The 26,340-nt window shown below is 51.3% G+C and overlaps 1 protein-coding gene across 1 annotated transcript; it reads right to left on the reverse strand.

The window, feature by feature from the left end:
• Window positions 1-2,525: 2,525 nt before the first annotated feature.
• ptgir (prostaglandin I2 receptor) lies at window positions 2,526-17,235 on the reverse strand. Its single transcript, XM_079731469.1, has 3 exons — window positions 17,147-17,235; window positions 15,662-16,975; window positions 2,526-3,994 (listed from the first exon to the last, which is right to left on the reverse strand). Exons 2-3 carry the CDS (start codon window positions 16,469-16,471, stop codon window positions 3,695-3,697), a joined length of 1,110 nt encoding a protein of 369 aa, XP_079587595.1. The 5' UTR covers window positions 16,472-16,975; window positions 17,147-17,235; the 3' UTR covers window positions 2,526-3,694.
• Between the last annotated feature and the right edge of the window lie 9,105 nt (window positions 17,236-26,340).

Here is a 26,340-nt window from a genome sequence, read left to right on the forward strand (position 1 = left end):
CTCCTCTGGGGAACCCAGAGCTGTTGGAAGGGAAAGGTTGCCTGCTGCCAGAGAAAGATTGTTTTTAAATCAATCTGGCTGTGAAATATTGTGGGAAAAAAAATAATAAAAGTTGTTAACACAGTGCCATCCGGATGTTTATTGAGAAGGTCCACTGAGTGTTGGATCCATAAACTCTGATCTGTGATTGTGAGAAGGCCGCACGGGGGCACTGTTGCATCAACAACAGCTAGTTGCTACCCCGTCGCCTGCAATATTATAGCCTCAACATTGAATTGTAGAAATTTCTCAAGCTTTACTGCACAAATAATGTAACAAGCGCATTTAATAATCCTGAAGAACTGAATATTTTTTTAAATGCTTAGTCATTGAGCTTGTGAATATGGAGAAGTCTGAACTTTTAATTTCACAATACCAAGTTCCTCAAAATATTTTTTACACAATCACAAATTAGCTATGTATGACTCATAGGGTAGATTACAAATATAATGGAAAATCTTAAAACGCATACCCAACTTCTACCCAATCAGTTATATATTATTCATCTCACTAACCTTCACCAAACGATGGAAATATTGAAGGCCCACCAACTTCAGTGAGTCAACGTCACGTACAAATATTATTACCATCCGTAATTTCTCAATTCTTCTTGGGGAAACATGTTGAGCTTGGCTGTTCTCGGACATGTCGTAGCGCTCTGGCGACCCGGGCAGGGGGATTAGGGTGTGTTAGGATACCAGGGTAATCTTAGCCTCCTGACGCGGCTCTGGTATCTCTGACTCACTCTGATGGGCCAGGGGATTCTGCTGTGTAAGCAAACTGCCAGAATCATCTCTCTGTTGTACATAGGGCTTTTGGAAGGTGTCTAAACCTAAAGTCATCCAGTTCTCCTCTGGTTCTCTTCCCCACTGAAGCTCCAGAAATCCTCAGCTGGTCTGCCCACTGATACCAACCTGCACTTCAACCTGACTCTAGACTGTAGAGACCAACCTGCACGGTGACTCTGGACTGTAGAGACCAACCTGCACTCTGACTCTGGACTGTAGAGACGAACCTGCACTGTGACTCTGGACTGTAGAGATCAACCTGCACTGTGACTCTGGACTGTAGAGACGAACCTGCACTGTGACTCTGGACTGTAGATATCAACCTGCACTGTGACTCTGTAGGGACGTGGGAAGGAGGGGTGCTGCAGCACCCCCTCTGGCGGGGGCTGTAACTGCAAGTGTAAAACGTTTTCTGAACAAATTAACTTTTTTTTTTGGAGTAAAAATGTATCATACAACATGGTTATCATTAAATTATTGACATCCACACTTTTTATATTTATCATATTATTTCATTTTAGAACATTGTCTGTGTAGGCTGACGTATGACGCACAACGCAGCACACGCAATGCGCGAAAGATCGGTAGAGCTAAGTTGCAACATGAGAAGCGAATTTCAGATTTTTTAAATACTGGCCCCAAAAAGGCCAAACTTCCAAACAGCAGCCAGACAGCCGACTCCCTACCAGCGGCCCCCTGCCTCTCCACCACCTCTGAGGGGGGGGGGGGGGGGGGAGTTCAGAACAGCTATGTAGCTGAACAGCTATGTAGCTGTTCTGAACGCTAATAAATGTAATTTGTAAAGTTAGGGCTATCTGTCTTGTCGCGCTCAATGAACGACTTCGCGAATGTTCTTGAACCTTCCTACGTCAATCGATGCGATCGTCCGCGATCATCTGTTGCCAGGCAGGTACAAATTTGGCACCCGGTACAAATTTGGTGTGACAGCACCACCCACTGAACTCTGTTGGTGAAGAGCCCTGCCTGCCAAAGGAGTTTGACTTCTCAGACAGGGGCTCTGGAAATGAAAACATAGTTGTGTGTGTGTGTGTGTGTGTGTGTGTGTGTGTGTGTGTGTGTGTGTGTGTGTGTGTGTGTGTGTGTGTGTGTGTGTGTTTTAAGTTGAAGTGCCTTGTTCTGTTGCTACCCATATAGCGTAGCTGTGACTTTGTCAATAATTAATCACCTTCTGATTAGAAATAAACCTGCATTCCGTGTGTGATCTGTCCATAGCTGAATCTGGTAGGCTACTATGCTGCTTTGACATTAAGCGTGTTGGAGTAAAACATGTCTGTTGTAGTGTAAAACATTCTAAAACTGGGGTAAAATGTTGCTGGCCATATTAATACGAAAACAATGAATGTTGCGCAGCATTTATTATGACGTCATCATATAGACTTTCACTCAGCACCCCCGACTCGGACTGACTTCCCGCGTCCCTGGTAGAGACCAACCTGTACTGTGACTCTGGACTGTAGAGTCCAACCTGCACAAAAAAAAACTTTTGACCTAGTTCATTCTGAAACTAAACTAAACTGGAAGTGACCCGCTTGTAATGAAAAGCTAACTAAAGGAAGAGCAGAGTTTGGTTTGGTCGGCACACTGCTGGAAATAGAAAGGTAAACTTAAATGATCGCACGAGGTCAAAGCAGATTCACGTTTTATAACTTAATTTATTATTTTACAAAAATGAATGCATTGATACCGACGAGGAACGACCAAATGTGCAGGTCACGAAAAGCTGCTGACTCAAAAAAGGTCACTCAGCATAAGTTTGAAGGTCAAAGGTTATTAAATGATCTACAAACAGTGGTCTGGCAATCACAACACACACTCTGGAGATGTCAGTACAGAACATCGCACATCAAACACCTTGACATTATACAACTTCAGTGGCAGTTGAGACATCCAAAAATTGCCAGGATGTGGCAGTGCAAACGTTTTCAAAGCAAAACAATTCACTTCACACATTCAAGGCTGAAGCAAGGGGTAGCTTGGTTTGAGATCAACGTTTCTGAGGGAAATATACAATATTGATCCGTTGAATACAATGAGCGCCTGCATGATAATAGATTTGTGTCTGATGATGAGATTTTATAGAAATGATGCTGCATTGTGGGCCCCTCAAGCAGAGGGTGATGGACCTAATTGAACCATGTCCCTCCTGGTATCAGGGCCTCCCAGTCAGTATCGCTGGGCCTCCCAATAACCCAAGCAGCATCACCTTCCAGTCCTGATGTCACCATGGCTGTAGAGGTTCTGCTGGGCTTATCATCTCCTCTCCTTCAGTCAGCATCCATGGGTCAGCTCAGGACTTCCGGCTCACAAAAACACTGGAGATGGATCGGGATGGGATTCTGTCTTGTTGCCTCACAGGGGGTTTGTTATAAGCATGCACATAGACAACAAGCTCTACACTATGAGGGTTTTATACAGTATGCGAGACATGGTTCAACATTAGTCTTTTACAGCAGGTTAGTGGTTCAGTCTGGTTAAAGTGCTGTGCCCCGTGACACATTCGCGAGACATACTTTACAATTAGGTAGTTCCCAATACAAACATCCAGAACGTTCTGTTGAAGTCTCAGTCTCCTGTCCTCTTTAGCCTCTTCAACTCAGTGAGGAGTCTCCTCCTGGCCGTCCGAAGGCTCCGCTCTCCGCTGGGCCCTCGTAGGGCCAGCACCTCTGGTCTCTAAGGGCCCACATGAGCTGACAGCCGCCGTCCACAGAGACATTCATCACCCCCCGGATCTCTGACCTGGACCCCAGAACAAATCCATCAACCCTCTTCCAAAGGGAGGCTGGGGGTCTCAGAGGGATCCATCACAGTAGCATCACGGGGCTAAGCTCCGGAGCCCCGGTCGCAGGTCAGCAGCGGTCCCCCGGGCCGGAGGGGGACCCCTCTCCGGGGGGCTGGCCGGCCGGAGAGGGGTCCCCGAGGTGCTTTGACCGGGCCTGCGTGCAGGACGGGGCGCGGGCGACGGCGGTCTTCACGCCGCCGCGTGCGAGGCCGCAGCGCAGCAGCAGGTACAGGTGGCGCAGCACCGACTTGCGGCAGATGATGAAGACCCAGGGGTCCACGATGGGGTTGAAGGCGTGGAAGCGGAACGCCGTCAGGTTGCCCCCGTCGTCAGCGAACGGCCGGACGGCGTTGATGAAGCCGGCGATCTGAGGAAGAAGAGGAGGCCGTGATCCAACACCAGAAGGTACACCAGATTGTGCTGCATGCAGCGCTAAACTATTATTATTAACCTCTATTCATTATTCTCAACAAATTCTGGGGCCCTACTCCTTTCATAGTTTTAGAGAGACTCCATTCAATTATTCCGATTAGCAGATTAGATTTAAATTATTTTTTCGGGCGTTGCGAAGCCTTACAACGTCAATATTTAACATAGAAATACAATGCTAAGTTTAAATGGTCACGGTATTTCTTGTTGTTTTCTTGTGGGACCCCCGTTTCTATGGCTAGAGGCTAGCTGCTTCTACATATTCGTGTATACCGGTAGAAGCTAAATGCTGACGTGCTTCAAAACGATATTTTTCACGTCATGCTATCTGCACAATCAATATCACATGAGAGCTGACGCTCCAAGGAGTCCACCGGAACAAGCCTCATCATCCTGTGAGCTAATCTCCATTAACTAGATTAGATTGAATAACGTTAATAACAAAGTCTTCCTGGTTACTGTAAGTGATGATAACAAGGAAATCATATTTTTTCTGAAAGAAGATTCTTCAAGATGAATCGACATCCGGACGCACAAAAGAGTCAATCAACCAGCACAGATGTTAACCTGACGACCTTTCAGACCCTGCACCAGAAGGACCCGTACAAACAGAAGCTTCTGATTGGCTGGCCGAGCCAGGCGCAGACAGTGCCCCCCCCCCCCCCCCCATCCACATGTTGTTCTTGATGTTTCCGGCCGGATGAAGTTTCCATCACGACGGCCCTAATGAAACGCCCGCTGGAAGGAGGGCAGCTGGGGCCCGGTAACCGTTTCCTCTTCTGTTGCTGAGCCCCGGGGGGGGGGGGGGGGGAACCAATCAGGTGGCCAGGATGAGAGGATGAGGAGGAGAGAGAGAGAACGGAGAAGAGGGGTCGAGAGAGAGAGAGAGAGAGAGAGAGTAGGACAGAGAGAGAGAGTAGGAAAGAGAGTGATCAAGTGGAAAAGAGAGAGTGAGCGAGTGGGAAAGAAAGAGTGAGTCAGAGGGAAAGAGAGTGAAGTCACAGGGCACATTAGAGTCCAGAGCCGGAGTGAAGGTGTTCCTTCCGAGAAGCAGCAGACTCAGGGTGAGTGTGGCTGTGAGACGCTCTAACCCAGCCAAACCATCACACATGCATCGATAGAGAGATAGTAAGACATGTAGTTCTCTTTTCCATCCTATAAATACTCAATACTTGTGAACCCGACTGCTGAGACGTTACCAACAACCAGACTCTGTTTACAGGAACTGATTCTTAAGTCGGCGGTTGGGTCACAGTTCTCCAATTGCCCAATCAGGTGGCAATGAACCTTTCCTCACTTAGCAGATCTCTACCCGATGCTGTGAAACAAAGACGTGTGAGTCACAGCACGTGCTGATCTTTCCAGCTGCTGGCAGTCCTCCTCCTCTAAAAGAGTCGTGAGGCGTCGGCCCCTAGCCCCATGGCCCCGACCGGCTGAGGAACCCCAACGTGGATGTGCTTGTGTTAATATATCATCAAAGCAGCGCCGTTCAAACAGACCCCTGCTAACGTCAACACACTAACGAGGCGTTGGAAACAGACATCCATCTCCGTGACGACGGGACCTCTGAGCCGCGTGCCCCCCTGCCTCTTAAGGCCCGTAGGAGGACTCTGGGCAGAGGGGAGGCAGACACCAGCGTCCCTCAGACCCGCTCTGCCTGGGGGGTTGAGAGGCATGCAGCCCGCCTCTCCTAAAACAGTAGCGTGTTGATGCATGGAGAGGACCAGGCCGCTATGGGTGATTTACTGGAGGAGAGGGCAGCTCCACGCACTGTGTCTGTGTCTGTACACACACACACACACACACACACACACACACACACACACACACACACACACACACACACACACACACACACGTTCCTTCCAAGTAGGTACATCGCTGTTTCCATGTAAATATTGAGGCTCTAGGAGTCATGGGGGCCATTAGCAGGACGCACACGAGAAAGGCATCCATAATGGATCAGAACCTCGTTTACCTCTTGGCCCCAGAGGACGGCGTTCTTCCTGATCCACTCCCCTCCTGGATCGTTAGCTGGGGATAAGTGGGGCGGGTTCGATACCGGAAAATACAGTGATAAGACTGAGGGCTGTCTGAGGTAAGAGTGGTGCTGCTGTGTTTGAGGAGCTAATGCAGGCTGTAGATAGCATTCTAATGGTGTCCAAAAAACGCATGTCTGCATTTATCGACTCTCTTTTTGCAGCACAACTCAACAACATTTTAAGACTCACTGCTGCATTATTTTATTATTAGTATCCTTATCATTGCACTCAGCGGTACGGTACGTCCTTCATGATGAGTTAGGGGCACGGGATGAGAATCCTCTCCTGATGTCTTTCGCAAGGGCCGACCCTGGGGAGGGAATCCTGCTCTCATCATGAGTCTCTCTGTAACACGAGAGTCTCATGCTCTCATAATGAGACTCTCAGTATCATCAGTCTCATGCTCTCGTCATGAGACTCTGTGTCATCAGTCCCATGCTCTCATCATGAGACTCTCAGTATCATGAGAGTCACGTTGTGTGTTATGAGATACCTGCTCAGCGGCTGATTCCTGTTTCCCGTTTTATCAACCGAAGAAAAACTGTGGGAGTGACTATTCTGTGCTTATCTTTTAAAATGAATCCTCTCCATTACCAGCTGCCCAAAACTTCAATCTCAAATTGTTGTGGATATTATTTGTACACCTTTTTCAATCATCACAACTAAGGCAGTAACTATTTAAAATAATTCATAATTTTGTCAACGTTTACTCTATCTGGGGACCAGACTTATGTTTCAGAAAGGTAATTTGGGAACAACAGATCCTCAGTTCTTACTGCGGAGTTATTATTCTGCTGCCATGACTTAAGGCAGGAGCCTTCAGACAATGCCTTGTTGTCTGGGTGTGCGTGGACAGGCAAGTCCCTGAAGTATGACATGCTTCCACATCAGGCCCTCCCCCCGAGTTCAGGGGCGGAACGGAGTGGAACAGTGGTGCTTTCCTGTTGTGCTTCATTTCATTGAACGTTGTGAAATGAGGTTACTCAGTAAATGATTGAGGAAGAGTTCTTGGTCGTCTGTGGTTATATTGTTAGGCTGTTTCAGTAATTCCCTCAGTGAACGTGTGTAGAAAGGGTCACACCTCATCACGTTTCATTGGCCCCTAAATAAAACGTCATTTTTAGAAGGGCAACTATAGAGATTAAATATCATGGGTGTCTTTTTTATAATTGTAGTAGTCCAACAAACTTTCTCTGTTGTAGATTATATGTTTGAGACCTGGTAAATTGGGACCCAGCAGTCCTACTGTGATATGGCAGAACCTCTGATCCAGCCGTCCTACTGTGATATGGCAGAACCTCTGTAGTGAATGTCACAGAACCTGGGCTGGGAACCAGGAGTGCGGTTCACAGGGTTAGCTCTTGATTGTTTGGTGTACATTCATGCATAGGCAGAAAAACCGGTACTACTTCATTTAAGTGACTTTCAAACAAGATCGGCAACATATTTCACAGCAGCTCTGATTCCCCATCCATATTGGAAGGAATCGCTTTGAGAGGAGAAGGAAATTAAATGGAAACAGGGAAGAAGGGAGGCTTGGAGAAAAACGAGCAGAATGCGTTGTTGATGAGAAGTATGCAATATCTCGATATCGATTTCTGACCAAAAGAAAATAAGTTGTGTCCGTGGGAACCAGAACAGTTGGCATTCAACGCACCACAATAAGAGTTTCTGTGGGCTTGAGAGAGCTCCAAGTTCACCACTTGAGGTTTAGGTGAGCGGTGAACCTTCAATGGAACAATGTCCAACAGTAAGTGACCATGAGAAACATTAAAGCCCCGGAGACGTCGCAGAGCCACCAGGAGAACCAGTCTGAGCAGAAGAAGAGGGCAAGCCGGGACAGGCAGGCTGTCAGCAGGCCAACAGAAACCGACCGCACTGTCCCCGGCCGTCCTCTTGCCCTGTGGAGGCGGAGCCTAGGCCGGCCATGCCCCGGCTGTGTTCTGATGTGAACTTTACTTTACGAGTGAAAAGGTTCCACATCAACAAAGAACTGGATCCACAACACACCCTACACACTGTTGGAGGACTAACTCTCACCCTACACACTGGAGGACTAACTCTCACCCTACACACTGGAGGACTAACCCTCACCCTACACACTGGAGGACTAACCCTCACCCTACACACTGGAGGACTAACCCTCACCCTACACACTGGAGGAGGACTCCTCAATCATCAAAAGAAAACACTGGTTTCCAGAAAAAGAAGAAAGAAAACCGGTCAAATGTCAGACGTCATCTCCAATGAAAGGGTTTATACAAATATGCAAATAGCATAGATGAGAACATTGATACAGAGGAGGGATGGTTTGTGTGGAGAAGGCTGGAGAAGCTCTGGACCAAACCATCTCCCTACCATCTGGACTCGGTGAAGCAGACAACAACAGCTCTGCCGGCAGACACGCCACTGTTCAAGGAACCTTAACCTTAAGAATTTAAGGTTAAAGAACAGGTGACACCCAGCGTGTAAAGACACAGGGGGACGTCCGGGATGTCTGTCTGTAGAGACAGACAGACATCCCTCTCTGGAGGTTATTTATAGCTACCTCACACCTAATGGACCAATCACAACATGAGTCTACTCATCTCGGTCCCTTTACATCAGGCTGCTCGGCTGAAACACAGTCCCCCAGTCAGCCAGGGGAAAGCACTGAGTAAACACTGGGTCAGGAACGGATTCACCTCCAGTTCTTTTTCAGGACTGTTACATCTCAAAAAACAAGTTATTCTAGAACAACTTGATTGTGGTTTGAATCCCAGGGGAAATTAGCTCATGTTCGACAATCACTGGATCGATATCAAGATTGTTCTTATCTGGAAACACTCAGATTCAGAGCCGGCCATTAATCCCTCTGAGAGTCTTTTTCACTCACAGATGGATTGTTGGCTCTGACTATCTGAGCAGTCCAGATGCACTGAGCCCTAAGAGACTGACCACACACACATGAATCATGCTCCTCATACGGTCCAGTGAGGTGCAGTCAGCCATGAAGACATGACCTGACAGGAAGCCATCCAGAGACTGAACTGAACAAGCAGGCATGGGGTTTCTGCACATCTGGGATGAGGCCGGTACAGCTTGGGCCGATCCCAATACAGCTAGGCCTGATCCCAGTACATGATCCCAGTACCTCTAAGGCTTTCCCTTATTGACATTTCAACATCCTAGGGCCACTGCTGAACCCTTTGAGATGGAGGAGCCACACCTCAGCCAACATGAGGAACACTTACATGATTACTGAACGGAAAGGAGTGCTTACATGAGCACGAGCATGATTGCTCTATTGATGCACCTCAACAAGGGAGCTGGTCCAGATCAAATCACCACTGCATTCATTATTTGCCACTCAGTACAGTACAGCCATCCCTCCTCCCCCAACCCCCCTCCTCACCCCACCCTCCCTCCTCCTCACCCAACCCTCCCTGCTCTCCTCACCCTCCCCCTCCTCACCCTCCCTCCTCTCCTCTCCCAACCCCCCCTCAACCCCTCCCCCTTTCCTCACCCCACCCTCCCCCCTCCTCACCCAACCCTCCCCCCTCTCCTCACCCTCCCTGCTCTCCTCACCCTCCCTCCTCTCCTCTCCCAACCCTCCCCCCTCCTCACCCAACCCTCCCTGCTCTCCTCACCCTCCCCCTCCTCACCCTCCCCCCTCTCCTCACCCTCCCTCCTCTCCTCTCCCAACCCCCCCCCCCCCCCCTCACCCCCTCCCCCTGTCATCCCGCCTTCACTTTGGAGAACCCATCAATGACCTCATCCTGATCTGATGAGCCCTGTTCCACAAGGCCCCTCCCCCAGTAGATATGAACCCTTGCAACATATTCAATACTTAAACTGTAACCTGTCTGGTTGCTTCAAACCTGATTAGTTTCCGTTTCTCCTGTCCACTGGCTGTATTATTGGGTGTTTGTTTTGTTTTGAGGAAAGTGGCTGCACAGAAACAACATTTGTAATGGGAAATCGTTGTTATGGATCTCTGTTAGGTGGATTGCAGTTTTGAATCAATATACAGTTGAGAGGTGGCGAGGTGGAGCTAACCTATCGGGGGGGGGGAGGGCTATTCCCAGAACCGGATGACCTGCAGCTACAAGTCATCACAGCTCAGTAATCCGAGGGATCAGTCCAACTCATGGTTCCAATTGATCTTGATTCGGCCATGATGTGATACGCAGGTCTACGAGGGGGGGGGGGGGTACCCGCCTAAGTACTTAGGCGGCCGTAGCCAGGCTAGGTGGTGTTAGCGGTTGTTTCCCTCGGGGTAAACATCCTGAATATCACCCACAGGTTTGAGTTTCGTCAATGATGCAACAGATAGGACGAGAACTTTAACCACCGAGACAGGAAGAAGACGTTTCACCCACTGATGGAAGCTGCTCACTCTCCCTCCACAGCTCATGTCCGGGAAGTTCCTCAGAGCAGAATGCTCCTCCCTGACGCTCTTCTAGATGGGGTTCACTGACCGCAGTTCTCCTGAACTTTGTTTTAACATATTTCTTATGGCATAACTTTACTGGAGAAAAAGACAGACTGGAGTGAGGTTTAGATACTCAACCACAAGTCTGAGGAAATGAGACACACAAACACACTGCGCCCACCCACACACACACAGTTTGTGACAAAGTGTCTTCTCATGTTAAGGTCACAATAGATTTTACTGAGATAGTAGTGTGTATTTTGGGTGCACAGGGACACACACACGCACACATGCACACTTTAACTTTATAGTCAAATGTATTAAGTGCCTCTACCAAAACATCTGGATGTGGCCAAGCCTCTGCACCATTAGTTCAGCCAGTGAATAATCGATCAATACAGAGTCAATAAATAAGTAACAAGTTGCAGGAAAACTAATTAAGAAAGCCTTATCAAGTTACTAATTCTAGCGACGTATTTAATACTTAACGGCCATTGAAAAATGTGGATCTTAAAAAGCGTTTGCAAAACGTCTGCTACAGGTTCTACAGCACGACCCTTCAAAGGAGGAGATGGAGCAGAGATTTAAGCTGAGCGGCTGGTGGCTCCATCAGCTCTCTGCCCCCTGAGTGGCGGGACGCGCCCAGGCAGAGGAAGCCCCCAACAGAGAGGGCTCTGAGCGGTCGATGCCAAGGAAGCTCTGCTTAATAAACAGGCAGAAACCGACCTACATGAAACACGGATCCAACAGGCCTGGACAGGAACCGAGGGACTTAATACAGGATCCCAGGTGAAGTGGGACGCATTCATACAGATACAGATACATACTGACACACATCTCACCAAGGAAACCCCCGCCCGGCTAGCAGAGGGGGCCAGGCCCGCTGCACAGCGACAGAAAACAGGGAATTCAGAGGAAGTTTATCTGAACATTATATTGATTTCATGTGGAAACAATTCCCCCATCATTAAATGAGTCAGTCTGGGATTCCAAGTATGATTCAAATCTTCAATAGGCCTTTAAAACGCTGGGGGTTTTGTTGAATTCATCGTTAGAACCACAGAAGAGTTTGGAAATGGCTTCTAATGTTGCGATTCTTATTAATAACCAAAGCGTTTTATTTTCCTCTCTCTCTCTGTTCTGAACCATGTGTGTGAGAGTGTGTGTGCGTGTGTGTGTGAGTGTGTGTGAGTGTGTGTGTGAGAGTGTGTGAGAGTGTGTGAGAGTGTGTGTGAGTGTGTGAGTGTGTGTGAGAGTGTGTGTGAGTGTGTGTGAGTATGAGAGTGTGTGTGAGAGTGTGAGAGTGTGTGTGAGTGTGTGTGTGCTGTCTCCCTCTCTCTGAGTAAAATCTATTTCCATATTGACCAACGGCCGCAGCACAACCAAACCACGGCCCGGTCATCAGACACAGCGAGGTGAAGACATCACTGCTCCCCTCACCTCTCCTCATCATCGTCATCATCCTCTTCATCATCACCACCTGGGAGGAAGAATCACTGCTCCCCTCACATCCTCTTCATCATCATGTTCTTCACCTCCAGCGCTGAAAGGCTATTGGCTGAGGCTCATCCACCAGCGCCATCCACGACCAGGTGAACTACCACCCTCCTAGAGCACCACCATCCTGGCTGGAGCACCACCACCCTGCCTAGAACACCACCGCCCTGCCTGGAACACCACCACCCTGCCTAGAACACCACCACCCTGCCTAGAACACCACCGCCCTGCCTAGAACACCACCACCCTGCCTAGAGCACCACCACCACCCTGCCTAGAACACCACCACCCTGCCCAGAGCACCACCACCACCCTGCCTAGAACACCACCACCCTGCCTGGAGCTCTATCACAACACTGTGTATACAGAGCAGCATCTCCTGTTACATTTCCAAAGCACCGCCGAGGACAATGGAGGAGTGTGTGGTTGGCTCGCCTCCAACCTCCACACCCTAGTGCTCGTCTTCCAACGCTCCGTACACGCAGCAGGGCGTCCGTGGAAGACCGCTCCGAACCACTCGGTCCTAAGTGGACGGCCTGTTGAGCCCTTTGACACTGTGCCTGTGATTAAGAAACACATAATAATAATACATATACAACTGAAGTGAATCCCACTGGGGGCCGCACGGGAGGCCTTCGCCGCCGTCGCTGAACCAACGAAGACGAGGAGCAGAAGACCGACGGATGGCAGAGTGAAGCCCCTCATGGGTTTGCCCAGGGGTCACGGCAGTGTTATCAACGGACCGATACCCTGCAGCTGTCCTCCCTTAGAGGACCCGGCTGTAAGGTGGGGGGGGGGGGGTTCCATGTAGTTCCATGGAACAGGCTTATGGTCTGTTCCATGGAACCACAGAAACGTTCTGGGAATACTCGACTGCCTGCAGCCTGACTCCATCACGACGCACGCTGCTCATCATCCCGTCTCCTCTCCTTCCAGAACCTTCCCAGGGAGGAGACGTGGTGACGGCCTCCTCCAGACTCATTTGGGAAGGGCCGCTGACACCAGAGACCACATGGTCTCCATTAGAGTCAGGGCTGGAGTCAACTGGCCTGAACCCACTCGCTGGAAAGCCTTCAAACAGAAGTGTGTGCCGAAGTACACACTTCTTTCTCCACTTAAAGTAATGTTTGTTGTTCACCAGCAGAACGAGGCTGAAGTGAGGAAAGCTTTGGTTCGAAGTCCTCATGGGAAAGGAGCTACAGCAGAGGACTTCACACCAAGTGAAGTAAACAATAGTTAAATGGTTGATAATAGATTAGTATTCGTTTAGCATTATAAGTAGTAGTAGTAGTATAACATAATAACATCCAATCCACCTTCTTCCCGTCATGTTTGGAGAAATGAACGCATTCCAATGAAATTTAATCCAAATCCAAACCAGAGTTTTATCCACAAATTAAAGTCATCTAAATATAGCGTTATTATGAGTTCTGTCGCAGACCAACAACCCCTCTGGCCTGTAAACCCCGTCCCTCAAACCCTGTTCCCCAGGGAGCCGAGAGCTCCACCAAGAGTTCTAACCCTAACCCTACCTCCCTGCTCTCCTGCCGTGACTCCCGGTGAGGCCTCGGGAGGACAGCAGGGAAGCTGTTGTAGACTACCTTCATGGGGTCAGCCCTCATGGCGGCTCATACGGGGACTGGAGGGACGGTTTGGAGGGGGGGAACTCAGGCCATCGGGGTCCTTCTGTAACAGAGGACGCTCTCCTGCTTGGAGGTCAGAGGGGAACTCTGAGGTGGGGAGATGAGCCAGCAGTCCTGTTGGTGACCTTTGACCTGATTGTAGGGTCAGAGGTGCCTGCACCACCACGGGGGAGGTCGGCCAGGTCTGTCTGTCTGTCTGTCTGTCTGTCTGTCTGTCTGTCTGTCTGTCTGTCTGTCTGTCTGTCTGTCTGTCTGTCTGTCTGTCTGTCTGTCTGTCTGTCTGTCTGTCTGTCTGTCTGTCTGTCTGTCTGTCTGTCTGTCTGTCTGTCTGTCTGTCTGTCTGTCTGTCTGTCTGTCTGTCTGTCTGTCTGTCTGTCTGTCTGTCTGTCTGTCTGTCTGTCTGTCTGTCTGTCTGTCTGTCTGTCTGTCTGTCCCCTGTTATCGCTGCCTCACTGCAGTAGCTTGGAGGGAGCTGGAGAAACGCCTAAGAAAGTCAGAGTAAACACGTACCGGAAAGAACAATCTGCTCTTGTTCCAGAGATCCTGAGCAAACACCGAAACGAAACTACCTGACAACCCAATACTTCTGAATGTAATATTGATAGAACAATAGTTATGTTAATATAACTCGGTCATAAGGCGAAGCCTCGACGGTGTAGCCCCCATGAAATAGAACAAACGATCATTTTGGAGCAGGTGTGTCCAATCACCTGCCCGATGAGTGCCGGCGGGCGGTGCTGGTGTCACGTCCTGGTGGTGTTTGCTCAGGGACAGCCCACTCACTGATGGTCTTTGTGTCTGCATGTGTCATGTTTGAGCGGTGTGGAGTCTGGCCCGGGGTGGTGGAGACCAAGACTCCGAGCGTTGTTCTGTTATTGTGTTAGCGTTATGGGTAGCAGCTGAGGTGTCGGCCCCCAGCTAAAGGTAACGCAGCAGGGAGGTGTTCTGTCCCTCAGGTGCCCACCTCCTCTCCCCTTTCATCTTCATTCACACCCAATCTGATCTGACTCGTTGCTCAGGGGAGAACACACACAAACACACACGTGGAGCACACACACACACACACACACACACACACGCACACACACACGCACACATACACCTTTTAATGGACGGTACCATCGGTTTCATAGCACATGATTTGGAAGCACACAAACGCACACAAATGTACACACACAAGCACACACACCGCCACACGGCGGGCAGCTCAGTGCGAGGGAGATGCAAATGAGTGTTATGTCAGAGCTCCCGTCTCCCCCCGGCGCTATGCAAACAGCGAGGCTCCCCGTCCTGGGAGCCGCTCACGCCACAGTCTACTGAGCGGGTTCTCTGAGGAGCGGCCGGCGGTGGACTTACGAGCGGGAGCGCGTGTTTGGTTAGAGAGGAGAGACAAACATCTGTTGTGTGTTATTCAAACGCAGGTGTACACACCCACGCTCCCAGGCACGCACACACACACGTACGCACGCACAGACAGACGCACGGACACACAGACGCACGCACACACGCACGGACGCACGCACACACAGACGCACGCACGCACGCACGGACACACAGACGCACGCACGCACGCGAGATATTGCGTGTAGGAAAGAAGAGACTTCTAAATGAATAAAAAGCCCAGAATATTTGTAGAAAATTAACCTTTTTGAATGTCTGCATACACTCGTCTCCTATCCAGCCGAGTGAGCCCAGAATAGAGTTCCACAGAGCTGTCTAAACACCGTCACCCCCTCCCTGCAATGCAGTTGTTAATGATCAAATCAGGGAAAGGTTGACCTGAAGTAAGAGTTGCTCTCATCAAGCAGAGGAATGCATGAGTGGACCCCTGCTCAATGTGACGGTGTACCCCAGGGTCAAAGGTTAATGTTAGATAACACTAGGAACAGGTAGGGTGGCTGGACAATAATAGATAACAAAGCTTAAAGGATTCACATTAAACAACATATGGATTATTCCATCACAACACACACACACACACACACACACACACACACACACACCCTTACCGTGAGCGGCAGCGAGCAGACCACGAAGATGAGGGTCATGGAGGCCAGCAGCATCAGGTGGTCCAGCTCCTCCTCCCCCTGGCCGAACCAGCCCAGGGTCCGGCGGCGGCCCGTCGAGACCACCGAGCCGCGGCGCGTACGCTGGCTCCGGTGCATCCGGCACAGGGCGACGATCACGGCGCCGTTGCACACGAACACCACCCCGATGAGCAGCGCCATGAGGGAGGAGTAGGACAGGGAGAAGGCCAGCCCTGCCGCGCCGCCGGGCCCTCCCTCCATTTCGATGAAGCACCAGGTTCCGGGGCAGTACTGCCGGTGGCGGCCCACGCCCGCGAAGGGCAGCAGGCAGAAGGCGGTGCTGAACAGGTAGATGAGCAGCAGCGCCAGGCGCGTGAAGCACCGCCGCAGCAGCTGGGCGTACAGGTAGGGCCGGCACACCGCCAGGCAGCGCTCCACCGCCATGGCCGTCAGGATGAACATGGGCGCCAGGCCGAAGAAGGTCATGGCGAAGCCGAAGAGGTCGCAGAGCGAACGGTCGCCCGTCAGCCCCAGCAGGGACAGCTGGCGGGCGTAGCACACGAAGACGGGCGGGCTGAGCAGGCAGGTGCCCAGCAGGTCCGTCACCACCAGCCCCGTCACCAGGATGCAGAACGCCGACGACTTGGAGCTCCTCCTCCTCTGGGCCACGCCCAGGATGAAGAGCGCCAGCAGGTTGCCCACCACCGCCGCCACGAAGAACAAGACGCTCATGCCGGGCCCGGAGCGCACGGTGAGCCCTGTGGTGTTACTGCACGAGGCGTTCAGCAGCATGGTGCTGGGACCAGTAGGGCTGTCACTGGGACCAGTAGGGCTGTCACTGGGACCAGTAGGGCTGTCACTGGGACCAGTAGGGCTGTCACTGGGACCAGTAGGGCTCTGTTCACTGGGACCAGTAGGGCTGTCACTGGGACCAGTAGGGCTCTGTTCACTGGGACCAGTAGGGCTGTCACTGGGACCAGTAGGGCTGTCACTGGGACCAGTAGGGCTGTCACTGGGACCAGTAGGGCTCTGTTCACTGGGACCAGTAGGGCTGTCACTGGGACCAGTAGGGCTGTCACTGGGACCAGTAGGGCTGTCACTGGGACCAGTAGGGCTCTGTTCACTGGGACCAGTAGGGCACCTCACTGGGACCAGTTGGGCACCTCACTGGGACCAGTAACTCTCCTCAGTGGGACCAGTAAAGCTCCTCACTGGGACCAGTAGGACTCCTCAGTGGGAGTCCAGTTAGTCCTTGTCCAACCACAGAGGCGTGCTGGGCTGCTGTCCGGAGACCATCTGTGAACCACAGAGAGACTCGGTACTGCGGAGACTTTGTCATTTAACATTCAGGAATTAACCCCCAAAAAAACGACCTGCCCACGTTAACTTCCTTCAGTAAGAGAAGAGCCTGTTGACCAGCGTCTCACTCACAGCTGTGAGTGATGTGTTAACATAACCACCACGTACCTCCACAGAGTCCGCACCTCCGTCTGTAGGAGGAGTAGGGATGCTTCTTTCTGACTCCGCTCCGCTGAGAGATGTTCGGTGTTTCCTAAACTCCTTCACACAGCCGGTCTTCTGTTCCGCTCCCCACAGCGAGCCCTCTGGCCCCGCCTCCCTCGTTGTGGCCCCGCCCCCCTGACTCAACAGGTCGACAAAAGGAAATGAGGTTGGTCTACACTGTCAACACGAGCCGTCCTCACGGGGCTGTGATTGAGCAGTTTGAATCAGAGCTTCTGGGTTCCACCTCCGAAGTGCTTTTAGAGATGTTGTTATTCAGAGTTTGTCTGCAGGTTGAACTGCACGCTGCGTCGATCATTAAAGCCCTGACGCGCGCGCACACACACACACACACACACACACACACACACACACACACGACCGCAACTTGTGAGTGGACGGTGAGTCCGTGATGTGGGATGGAGAAAAACACAGAGACCACGTTGCACCTCGGTGATGATGATGAAGCTGATGTTGTTGAGATCGCCTCAACACGCAGTGTACCGTCCTTCTCCTCGGTACCCGGACGCCCCGTGGCGCCGGGAGTGTCAGGTCGCTTTACGCAGAGAGTCTGGTCGATTTACGCAGAGAGTCAGGTCGCTTTACGCATAACCTCTACGCGTCTTCAACTGACGCGTTGAGGTTATTTTCCCTGTCCGGGTTGTTATGATGATGAAACTCCAAAATCCCCGCCACATGTTGTCATTCATCTTAAGCACTTTTGATTCGTGGTTTGAGCCAATGACAAACATAAGCAGGCTGCACACTGTTGAACACGCAGTAAGTTGTTGTTCAAAAGTCCGGACACATACCAACCAGGCCAAACAGATTCTGAAGACGAACACAAAGCCGTGGATCTGGTTTCATAAGAGAGCCCTGTGGGATACGCCATCCTGCTTCTGCTTATCCTACAATCTTTTCCTCAACACAATGGATTCAGACCAAATGTCACGTACTCCCCCCCCACACACACATTCACAAACACGCACAAACACACAAACAGCCCCCATCCCACCTGTCGTGTCCTAATGCCATTAACCCGGCCGGTGCCCGGTGTGTGTGTGTGTGTGTGTGTGTGTGTGTGAGCTCACATGCGTAAGCAACATGATGTTTGTTTAGCTGTGAACGTTCACCCCTCGGGACGAAGATCCAGGTGTCGTCTGGACCAGGTGAGTCAGGTCCGACCTTCTGTCCCGTCGGATGAAGGAGGAGCCAAAGGGCCGTCCTCCTGGGGGGGGGGGACATTGTGCTGTTGTTCTCCTCTTTCAATTTCTAATCCAGAACAGACTGTTGACGTCAGTCCTACCCATCTTATTTCATACAGTTATGCATAATTCATCTCTGTACAGTATACCTGTATGTGTGTCTAGACGAGAGACAGTGTTTTGTGTTTTTTTGTTGTTTGTGTGTGTGTGTGTGTGTGTGTGTGTGTGTGTGTGTGTGTGTGCAGGGAGAGGAGAGGCAAGGACTGTTTCCAATTTCTTGTTGTTGACTAAAGAGCTAGAGTAGCTTCCTGTGGCCTCAGCCCTTCAGCCCCCCCTGGCCGTGTGGTGGCGCGCTCTGCGTCTGCCGTCTGTTCGTAGATGCTACGATTTTTGATAAAACATCATCCTCAATCTCAGTACGTATTGTGGCAACCCCGGTGGTCGGGGGCTGGGCTCCCCAATAAAGGATGCGCAAGCCTGGTGTCGGAACGAGGGTTTTTACTGGAGGACCGCTCAGGGGAATAAGGAAAATCATAAATCAACTGAGGTGACTTCCGCTATGGGGAAAGGGGGGGGGGGGGGGGGGGGGTTAGGGTCTCCGGCCGGGCCCGTCCTGGTGTCCGGCGTGGATGCTGCTCCCGGCGTCCTTTCGCTATTCCTGGGGGAAAGTATTCCATAAGTCAGGGCAACAGCATGTCGGTCTCACCCCTGCGTCTCCTTCCTTGACTGCCGTGTGCTCGGCCTTTAATGCCCTCCGCCTTCCCCCAGGTGATCTCACTCCCCCTGATCGTCTGTGCCTGCTTGATTGCAGGGCGGTTCCAGCCGTGTTGGAAGGGATGTATCTCCCTTGCACTACTTGTCCATGGAGGGGGCGCTGTTCCGTGCGTTGACTGGTTTCCTCCCAGTCCTCCGGCGTGGGGTTGCCACAGTATGCACTGTTACTAACGATGGGTTGCGACATCTTCAAAGTGTTTGTCTCTGACAGGAAGTAGGGGTTCCTTCCCACTGAGTCGCGCTTGCGGTCTGATGTCAGGCCCTGAAGGAGGTTGTCTTCTCAGGCTCACCACAGGGTCATGACACTGTTACATCTGGCACTGCTGCGTCAGTGCAATGTGTTTCACGGTAACGTGCGATTCACGTGACCGTACCTGTTTTCAGCGAGTTGCGTTTTGGTGAATAAACGGAGAGCACGCTCCTAGTAAGCTCTGGCTTCAGTCTCCGTTATTCAAACATAACATTGGCAACGAGAGATGGCTGATTGCTCCCTACCACCACCCTCTCCCTTCCTGGCCCTACCGGGAGAACCACCGGTGCCGTGGCCTCGCTGGATTTCCTCGTTCGAAACATATATTCTAGCTGCCGGCTTAGAAGATGTTTCGACAGTAAGGAAACGTGCACTCTTGCTGCACTGCCTAGGAGCGGAGGGACAGCGCGTGTTTGGAACTCTCGGCAACGCAACAACTTACACAGATGCCGTGGAGCTACTAAAAGCACATTTCGCAGCCCCACAAAGTGCTCTGCTCCGTCGTGTCATATTCCGACGGAGGCACCAACGATCGGGTGAGTCAGTGACGCAGTTTGTGGCGGATTTACGAGGTTTAGCTAGCTTGTGCAAGTTCGGGGCCTTACAGGACGAAATGATAAGGGATCACCTGATACTGCACACGAACTGTGACAAAATAAGGGAAAGACTCCTACTGGAAAATGATGATTTAACATTAGCAGCAGCTCTAGACCTTGCAGTTCAGGTTGAATCTGCTCTGGAATGTGCAGCTAGTTTATCCACCTCTTCCAACTCTCTAGCACTGGCCAAGGCAGCGGGCCCACTCGAGTCACGGGTGCCCCTCCTCCACGTGAGTGTAGACAGCAGCGAGGAGAACATATTACTAGCCTCTAAGTCACGTGACCGCCCACACCAGCCATGTGGGAATTGTGGCTCTTCTGCGCACAATTCAAGAGCTCAGATCTGTCCTGCCCGTGGTAAAACCTGCTCCAACTGCGGGAAACTCAACCACTTTCACAAAGTCTGTAGGTCTGCCCCAGCTAGAGCCTCCCAGCCACCTACCACAATCATCCACAATGTTAGCTCAGGACGAGCGCCATTTAAAACATGCTCGTTGATGGTTGGTGATGTTACTCTACCGCTCCTCCTAGACACTGGAGCCACGGTGTCCCTCCTGAACTTGGCGACTTACACACAGTTTTTCTCCCACGAGCCACTGGGGCAGCCCACCACCACCCTGCGTGGCTATGACAACTCAAAGATTGACATCGTGGGCTCCCTTCAGCTGCCTGTGAAATACAGAGAGAAGACACTGCCACTCTTCAGGTTCAATATTGCACGCCACGGGACCAACCTCCTTGGCCTCGACCTTTTCAACAGCCTCGGTTTCACTCTGCTAGACACCGCTGGCTCAGAGATTCACACTGTTACCATCCCCTGGCAGCAACAGTGGCCCATGCTGTTCAGCGGTGTGGGCTGCCTCGATGTTTTCGCCCACCAGCCCTTGTTAGACCCGCAGGTGACGCCTGTCATCCAGCCCCTCCGCCGCTCTCCTCTGGCCCTCCGCAATGACATCTCCTCTGAGCTACAGAGCATGCTCGATGGCGACATCATCGAGCAGGTGAATGCATCGCCCTGGATCTCCAACATTGTGGTGGCAAAGAAGAAGTCTGGGGGGCTGCGACTCTGCGTGGATCTAAGAGCGGTAAACAAGGCCATCATCCCAGACAAATACCCTTTGCCAACGATAGAGGAGCTCACCGCCCAGTTCCACGGGTCCACCACTTTCTCCAAATTAGACCTCCGCCAGGGTTACCTCCAGGTGCCACTACACCCTGAGAGCCGCAACCTCACCGCACAAAGGGGTCTTCCATTACAAACGCATGGCTTTTGGTCTAAGCTCTGCCCCCAGCTGCTTCCAAAAGATAATGGCCTCCATCTTCGCTGGGATCCCGGGTGTGGCCATCTACCTGGACGATATCGTGGTTCACGGGGCCACTGTCGAGAGCCACGACGAGCGCCTCCACAGAGTGTTCAGTGCACTGGCCAAGCACCACCTCACACTCAACGGTGAGAAGTGTGTCTTCGCTGCCCCGGCCATTGAGTTTGTGGGGTTCCGTCTCTCGGCTGATGGCATATACCCTCTCCACTCGAACACAGAGGCCATCCACCGTGTCCTGGAGCCCACCTCAGCCACTCAGTTGGCCTCCTTCCTGGGTATGACAGCATTCTACCTACGTTTCCTGCCACAGTACTCGGCCACGACTGCACCACTGCGACAGCTGCTGAAACATGGTGAGCCCTGGTTCTGGTTGTCTGCCTGCTTGGACGCTGTGCGCCTCCTGAAGTCCCAGCTCACCACACCACCGGTCCTGGCGCACTTTGACCTAGCCAGCCCCACCCTCGTCACATGTGATGCCTCCACCATGGCCATCGGTGCTGTGATGTCCCAGCTGCAAGGGGGTGTGGAGAGGCCGATCGCCTTCGCCTCACGGGCTCTCAGCCCCACGGAACAGAGGTACTCGGTAGGGGAGCGGGAAGCCCTAGCGTGCCTCTGGGCATGTGAGCGCTGGCACATACCGTACCTCTACGGACGCACATTCACACTGAGGACGGACCATCAGGCCCTCACCACCCTCCTAGCCACGTCTGGCACCGGCCACAAACCACTCCGTCTCCATCGTTGGGCCGACCGCCTGCAGCAGTACAACTTCCGCCTGCATTTCACGCCGGGTCGGGACAACGTGGTGGCTGACCTGCTATCACGTGCAATCCCCAACTCACCCCCAGATCCATATTTGGCCCCCGGTCAAGACCAGGCCGAGCACGACCTCTTCCAGCTCCTCCACACACCCCTCCAGGAGACATTGTCACTGAGGGAGATCCAGGACGCCTCAGCTGACGACCCCACCCTCTCTACACTCTCGACCTACATCAGACAGGGCTGGCCGGTGAGGGTACCAGATGAGATGCTCCCCTACTCCAGGGTCAGGGACGAACTGTCATGTTGGAACGACACTTGCATCGCTCGTGGGCTCTGCACTGTGGTCCCGAGTGCCCTTCGGGCGTGTGCCCTTGCTATGGCGCACGAGGGCCACTTGGGCATAGTCAAGCTCAAACAGCGGTGTCGCGACGTGGTGTGGTGGCCAGGCATCGATAGGGAAATCGAGACCCTGGTCAAGGACTGCACTGCTTGCCTTCTTAGTGGTAAGACCAGGGCCCCAGCCCCACCCCCGCCCATGCAACCACTGGACTGGCCATCCAAACCCTGGGAGCACCTACAACTTGACATCTGCGGCGAGCTGCATGGAGTACCGCATCACCAGAGGTTCCTCGTCGCTGTCTACGACCTCCACTCTAAGTGGCCAGAGGTAGCGCCTGTGGGCTCGGTCACAGCCAAGGTGTTGGTTGACATTCTCGACTCTCTGTTCGCGCGGTGGGGCCTGCCCAAGAGGATCACGACCGACAATGGTCCCCAGATGGTCTCCCACGAACTGTCCTCTTATCTGGAGGGGAAAGGAATACGCCACATTCGCACAGCATTCTACAACCCGGCTGCGAATGGGGGGGTGGAACGGCTGAACCAGTCATTAAAAAATGGCATCAGGGCCAATCTGGCACAAGGGTGCACACTCACCACCAGCCTCCTCCAAACACTGCTGCATTACCGGGCCACCCGACACGCCACCACAGGGGTCTCCCCAGCCTCCCTTATGCTGGGGCGGGAGCTCCAGCTGCCTCTGGATAGGCTCCGCCCTACAGCAGTTTGGGCCCCAGCCCACCCGGTTCGAGCCGCCGTCGACACACGCCAGCGTCGGATGAAGGACCGTTTCGACAGGGCCCGACGTGCTAAGCCACCTGCCATCGCTGTTTTGAACTGGGTCAGGATTCGTCGACCTCATCAGGACAACAAGCTCCAGTCGTTTTGGTTGGACCCGGTCCAGGTCAGCCAACAGCTTGGCCCGGCTACATTCAGGCTCGCCGACGGCACACGCTGGCATGCTAACCGCCTGGGCAAGGTATACGCCCCCCCGAGCCCAGACCTGGTGGTGCCCGCTGCTAGAGTTCTGCCGGCTGCTTGGTTAGAGGCTGCATCAATCCCAGCTCCTCCGGCCCAGCCCGACGGGCCAGTGGTTGTTGCTGCACCTGAACCCGTCCAGCTCGGGCACGCGGCAGGCCCCAGCACCTGCGTGACTTTGTGACTGAGTATCACTCCTAGTTCTGTGAGAGGGGGGGAATTGTTACATCTGGCACTGCTGCGTCAGTGCAATGTGTTTTACGGTAACGTGCGATTCACGTGACCGTACCTGTTTTCAGCGAGTTGCGTTTTGGTGAATAAACGGAGAGCACGCTCCTAGTAAGCTCTGGCTTCAGTCTCCGTTATTCAAACATAACAGACACCATCAGCGCAGAGCAAACCGATTTGTACAATAGTTAAATGTATGATTATTTGAATATGTGCTTGTATCAATACATGGTTAGCCTGACACATATGGAAGTCTTCCCGGAGACTTTGAAACCACATTGGACATAAACCCAGGGTGGAGACGTGACAGGACGGTGTGCCAGAGCGAACATAAGCCCTCCGTCGGACTCCATCTCAGCCTCCTTATTAGGAGCCACTGCAGAGATACTCATATTCAATATCATGTCGACACCAACACACAAGCAGGCCTGATGCTTCACCACCGCAGCATTAACCCAATAATGAGAGACGTGTTATCTAGGGATGATATAATCCTGAACATGTCCGCTCGCCAGTACGGTGGGGTTTCTCTGCCCTTTTAACCCTGAAGAGTGAACAGGAGACGGTTGTTTATCTGTACAGCTAGACATCCTTTACAAGGAGCAGTGGATAAAGAAAACCGCAATCATCGCTTTTGTGCTTTGCTCCTCTTTTTGTGTGTGTGTGTGTGTGTGTGTGTGTTTGTGTGTGTGTGTGTGTGTGTGTGTGCGCGTACATCACAAGGTACAATAGGACCTGTGGTCTTTCCTAATGACATTGTTCATTAGAATCCACTCTGTTTCAGTTATTGACAGAAACCCTTTAGGTGGGTAACCTTCTATTGATTCTTCTCTTCTTACCTCAGTCACCCATAACAATAACCGCAAAGAGAATGTAATGAAGACTCTCACTGCCATCAAATAATCAATCGTCAACTTTGCAGATGAATCCGAAGGAATAAAGAATGCATATTATTAAGGTGGAGACGGTTAAGAAATGTACGATTAAGACATGGAACTGAGGTTAGCGGAGGGCGGTTAACGCAAAAAATAATTGTTGTTAGATATATCTTTATCATTGTGTTGTTTGCTATAAAGTTAATAATGTAGCTTCATACGACTCATGTTTAGATTGTCACTCTTTTGCTACCGTGACCTATTTCTACTGCTTCTGATTTGTAGACCAACATATTGTTAGGGTTTTGTTAGGGTATTTTGTGCTCCGCTGTGACACCCTAATGTCCGATCTGGGATCAATAACTCTCAGTGTGTGGGTTTAAGATTCAGAATGACTTGCATGTAATAACAGAATGCTGTAAGGGATGAATGTGATGATTTCCCACCTCAACATGATGTGTTTGGAGGAGACTACAGCGCGTAATACAGGTCATAAAACACCGCCCCCTAGCGGTCATGCTACATACTTCGAGTTCAGTGACAAAATAAACAACAAAAGGTAAGTTGTTTATTAAAACATCCATAGGAATAAATAAATTGTAGATTGTAGTTTGTTTCCCACCTAATGTCTCGCACCGTCAACTAATGTCCAAACCCAACACTGCTCTGGATTAACCCGCGTAGACCAGGGGCCGCCCCTACGGCCCTTTGGCGCCGCCCCTACGGCCCTTTGGCTCCGCCCCTACGGCCCTTTGGCGCCGCCCCTACGGCCCTTTGGCGCCGCCCCTACGGCCCTTTGGCCAAAAAAATAACAACTTAACATTTATGGGATTCATCTTCTTATGATTGTTGCAGGCCAAAAGTCAACCATACATTATCAATTTGTAAAAAATATATTGCTTGTATTTGGCATGAAAAAGGTTTTTTCATGCCGAAAGGTTTTTTCATGCCGAACAACATCATACAGAAACAAAATCCCATGAAACTGGATGAGAAAGGTAGGGGGTGTTTGATTATTTCATTATAGCAAGTTGTAACTGAGTTAATATTGTTTTTCCTCATGCAGGCCCCAAGTGTTGCTGGGAATCAATGCAACAAGGCGACTTAGCACTGAACTGGCCAGTCACAGTTCAATTGTTTGAAATGTTTAACAGTGTTGTTATTTTAAAGCAGGGTTAGGCTGATATTTTCTATGATGCAATGATATTCATTTCATTTGCACAAACATGAACTGAAACCGAAGAGCGAGGCCTACTCAATTTCAACTTAAAAACCTGATCGTTTTTTCCTGCATTCCTCCCTCATTTCTTGTTAGATGTCTTCCTTTGTTTTGTAGCCTATGTTTTATTGCAATTGCATGTATTCATTGCATAAACTCCAATTGTTGTATATGCCTATAAAGGGGGGGGGGGGGGGGGGGGGGATCCCTGAGGAGCTATCCTGGGCTAGATCCTGTAGCCCAGGATAGCTCCTCCAGAAGCTCCTGTGACCCGGTCCCCGGTTGGGACTACTACAGAGTGGTTCAATAACATGGTATGGAGGCACAGAGTGGTTCAATAACATGGTATGGAGGCACAGAGTGGTTCAATAACATGGTATAGAGGCACAGAGTGGTTCAATAACATGGTATAGAGGCAGTCTTTGAATAACATGTTATAGAGCCACAGACTGGTTCCATGACATGTTATACAGGCACAAAGTAGTCCAATAACATGTTATTGAGGCCCAGAGTGGTTCAATAACCTTTTATAAAGTTACAGAGTGCTTCAATAACATGTTATAGAGGCACAGAGTGGTTATCAAAAAAGTTGAACAACACGTCTGCACACATG

Source organism: Pollachius pollachius (assembly GCF_949987615.1).
Source record: "Pollachius pollachius genome assembly, chromosome: 3".
NCBI lineage: Eukaryota > Metazoa > Chordata > Actinopteri > Gadiformes > Gadidae > Pollachius > Pollachius pollachius.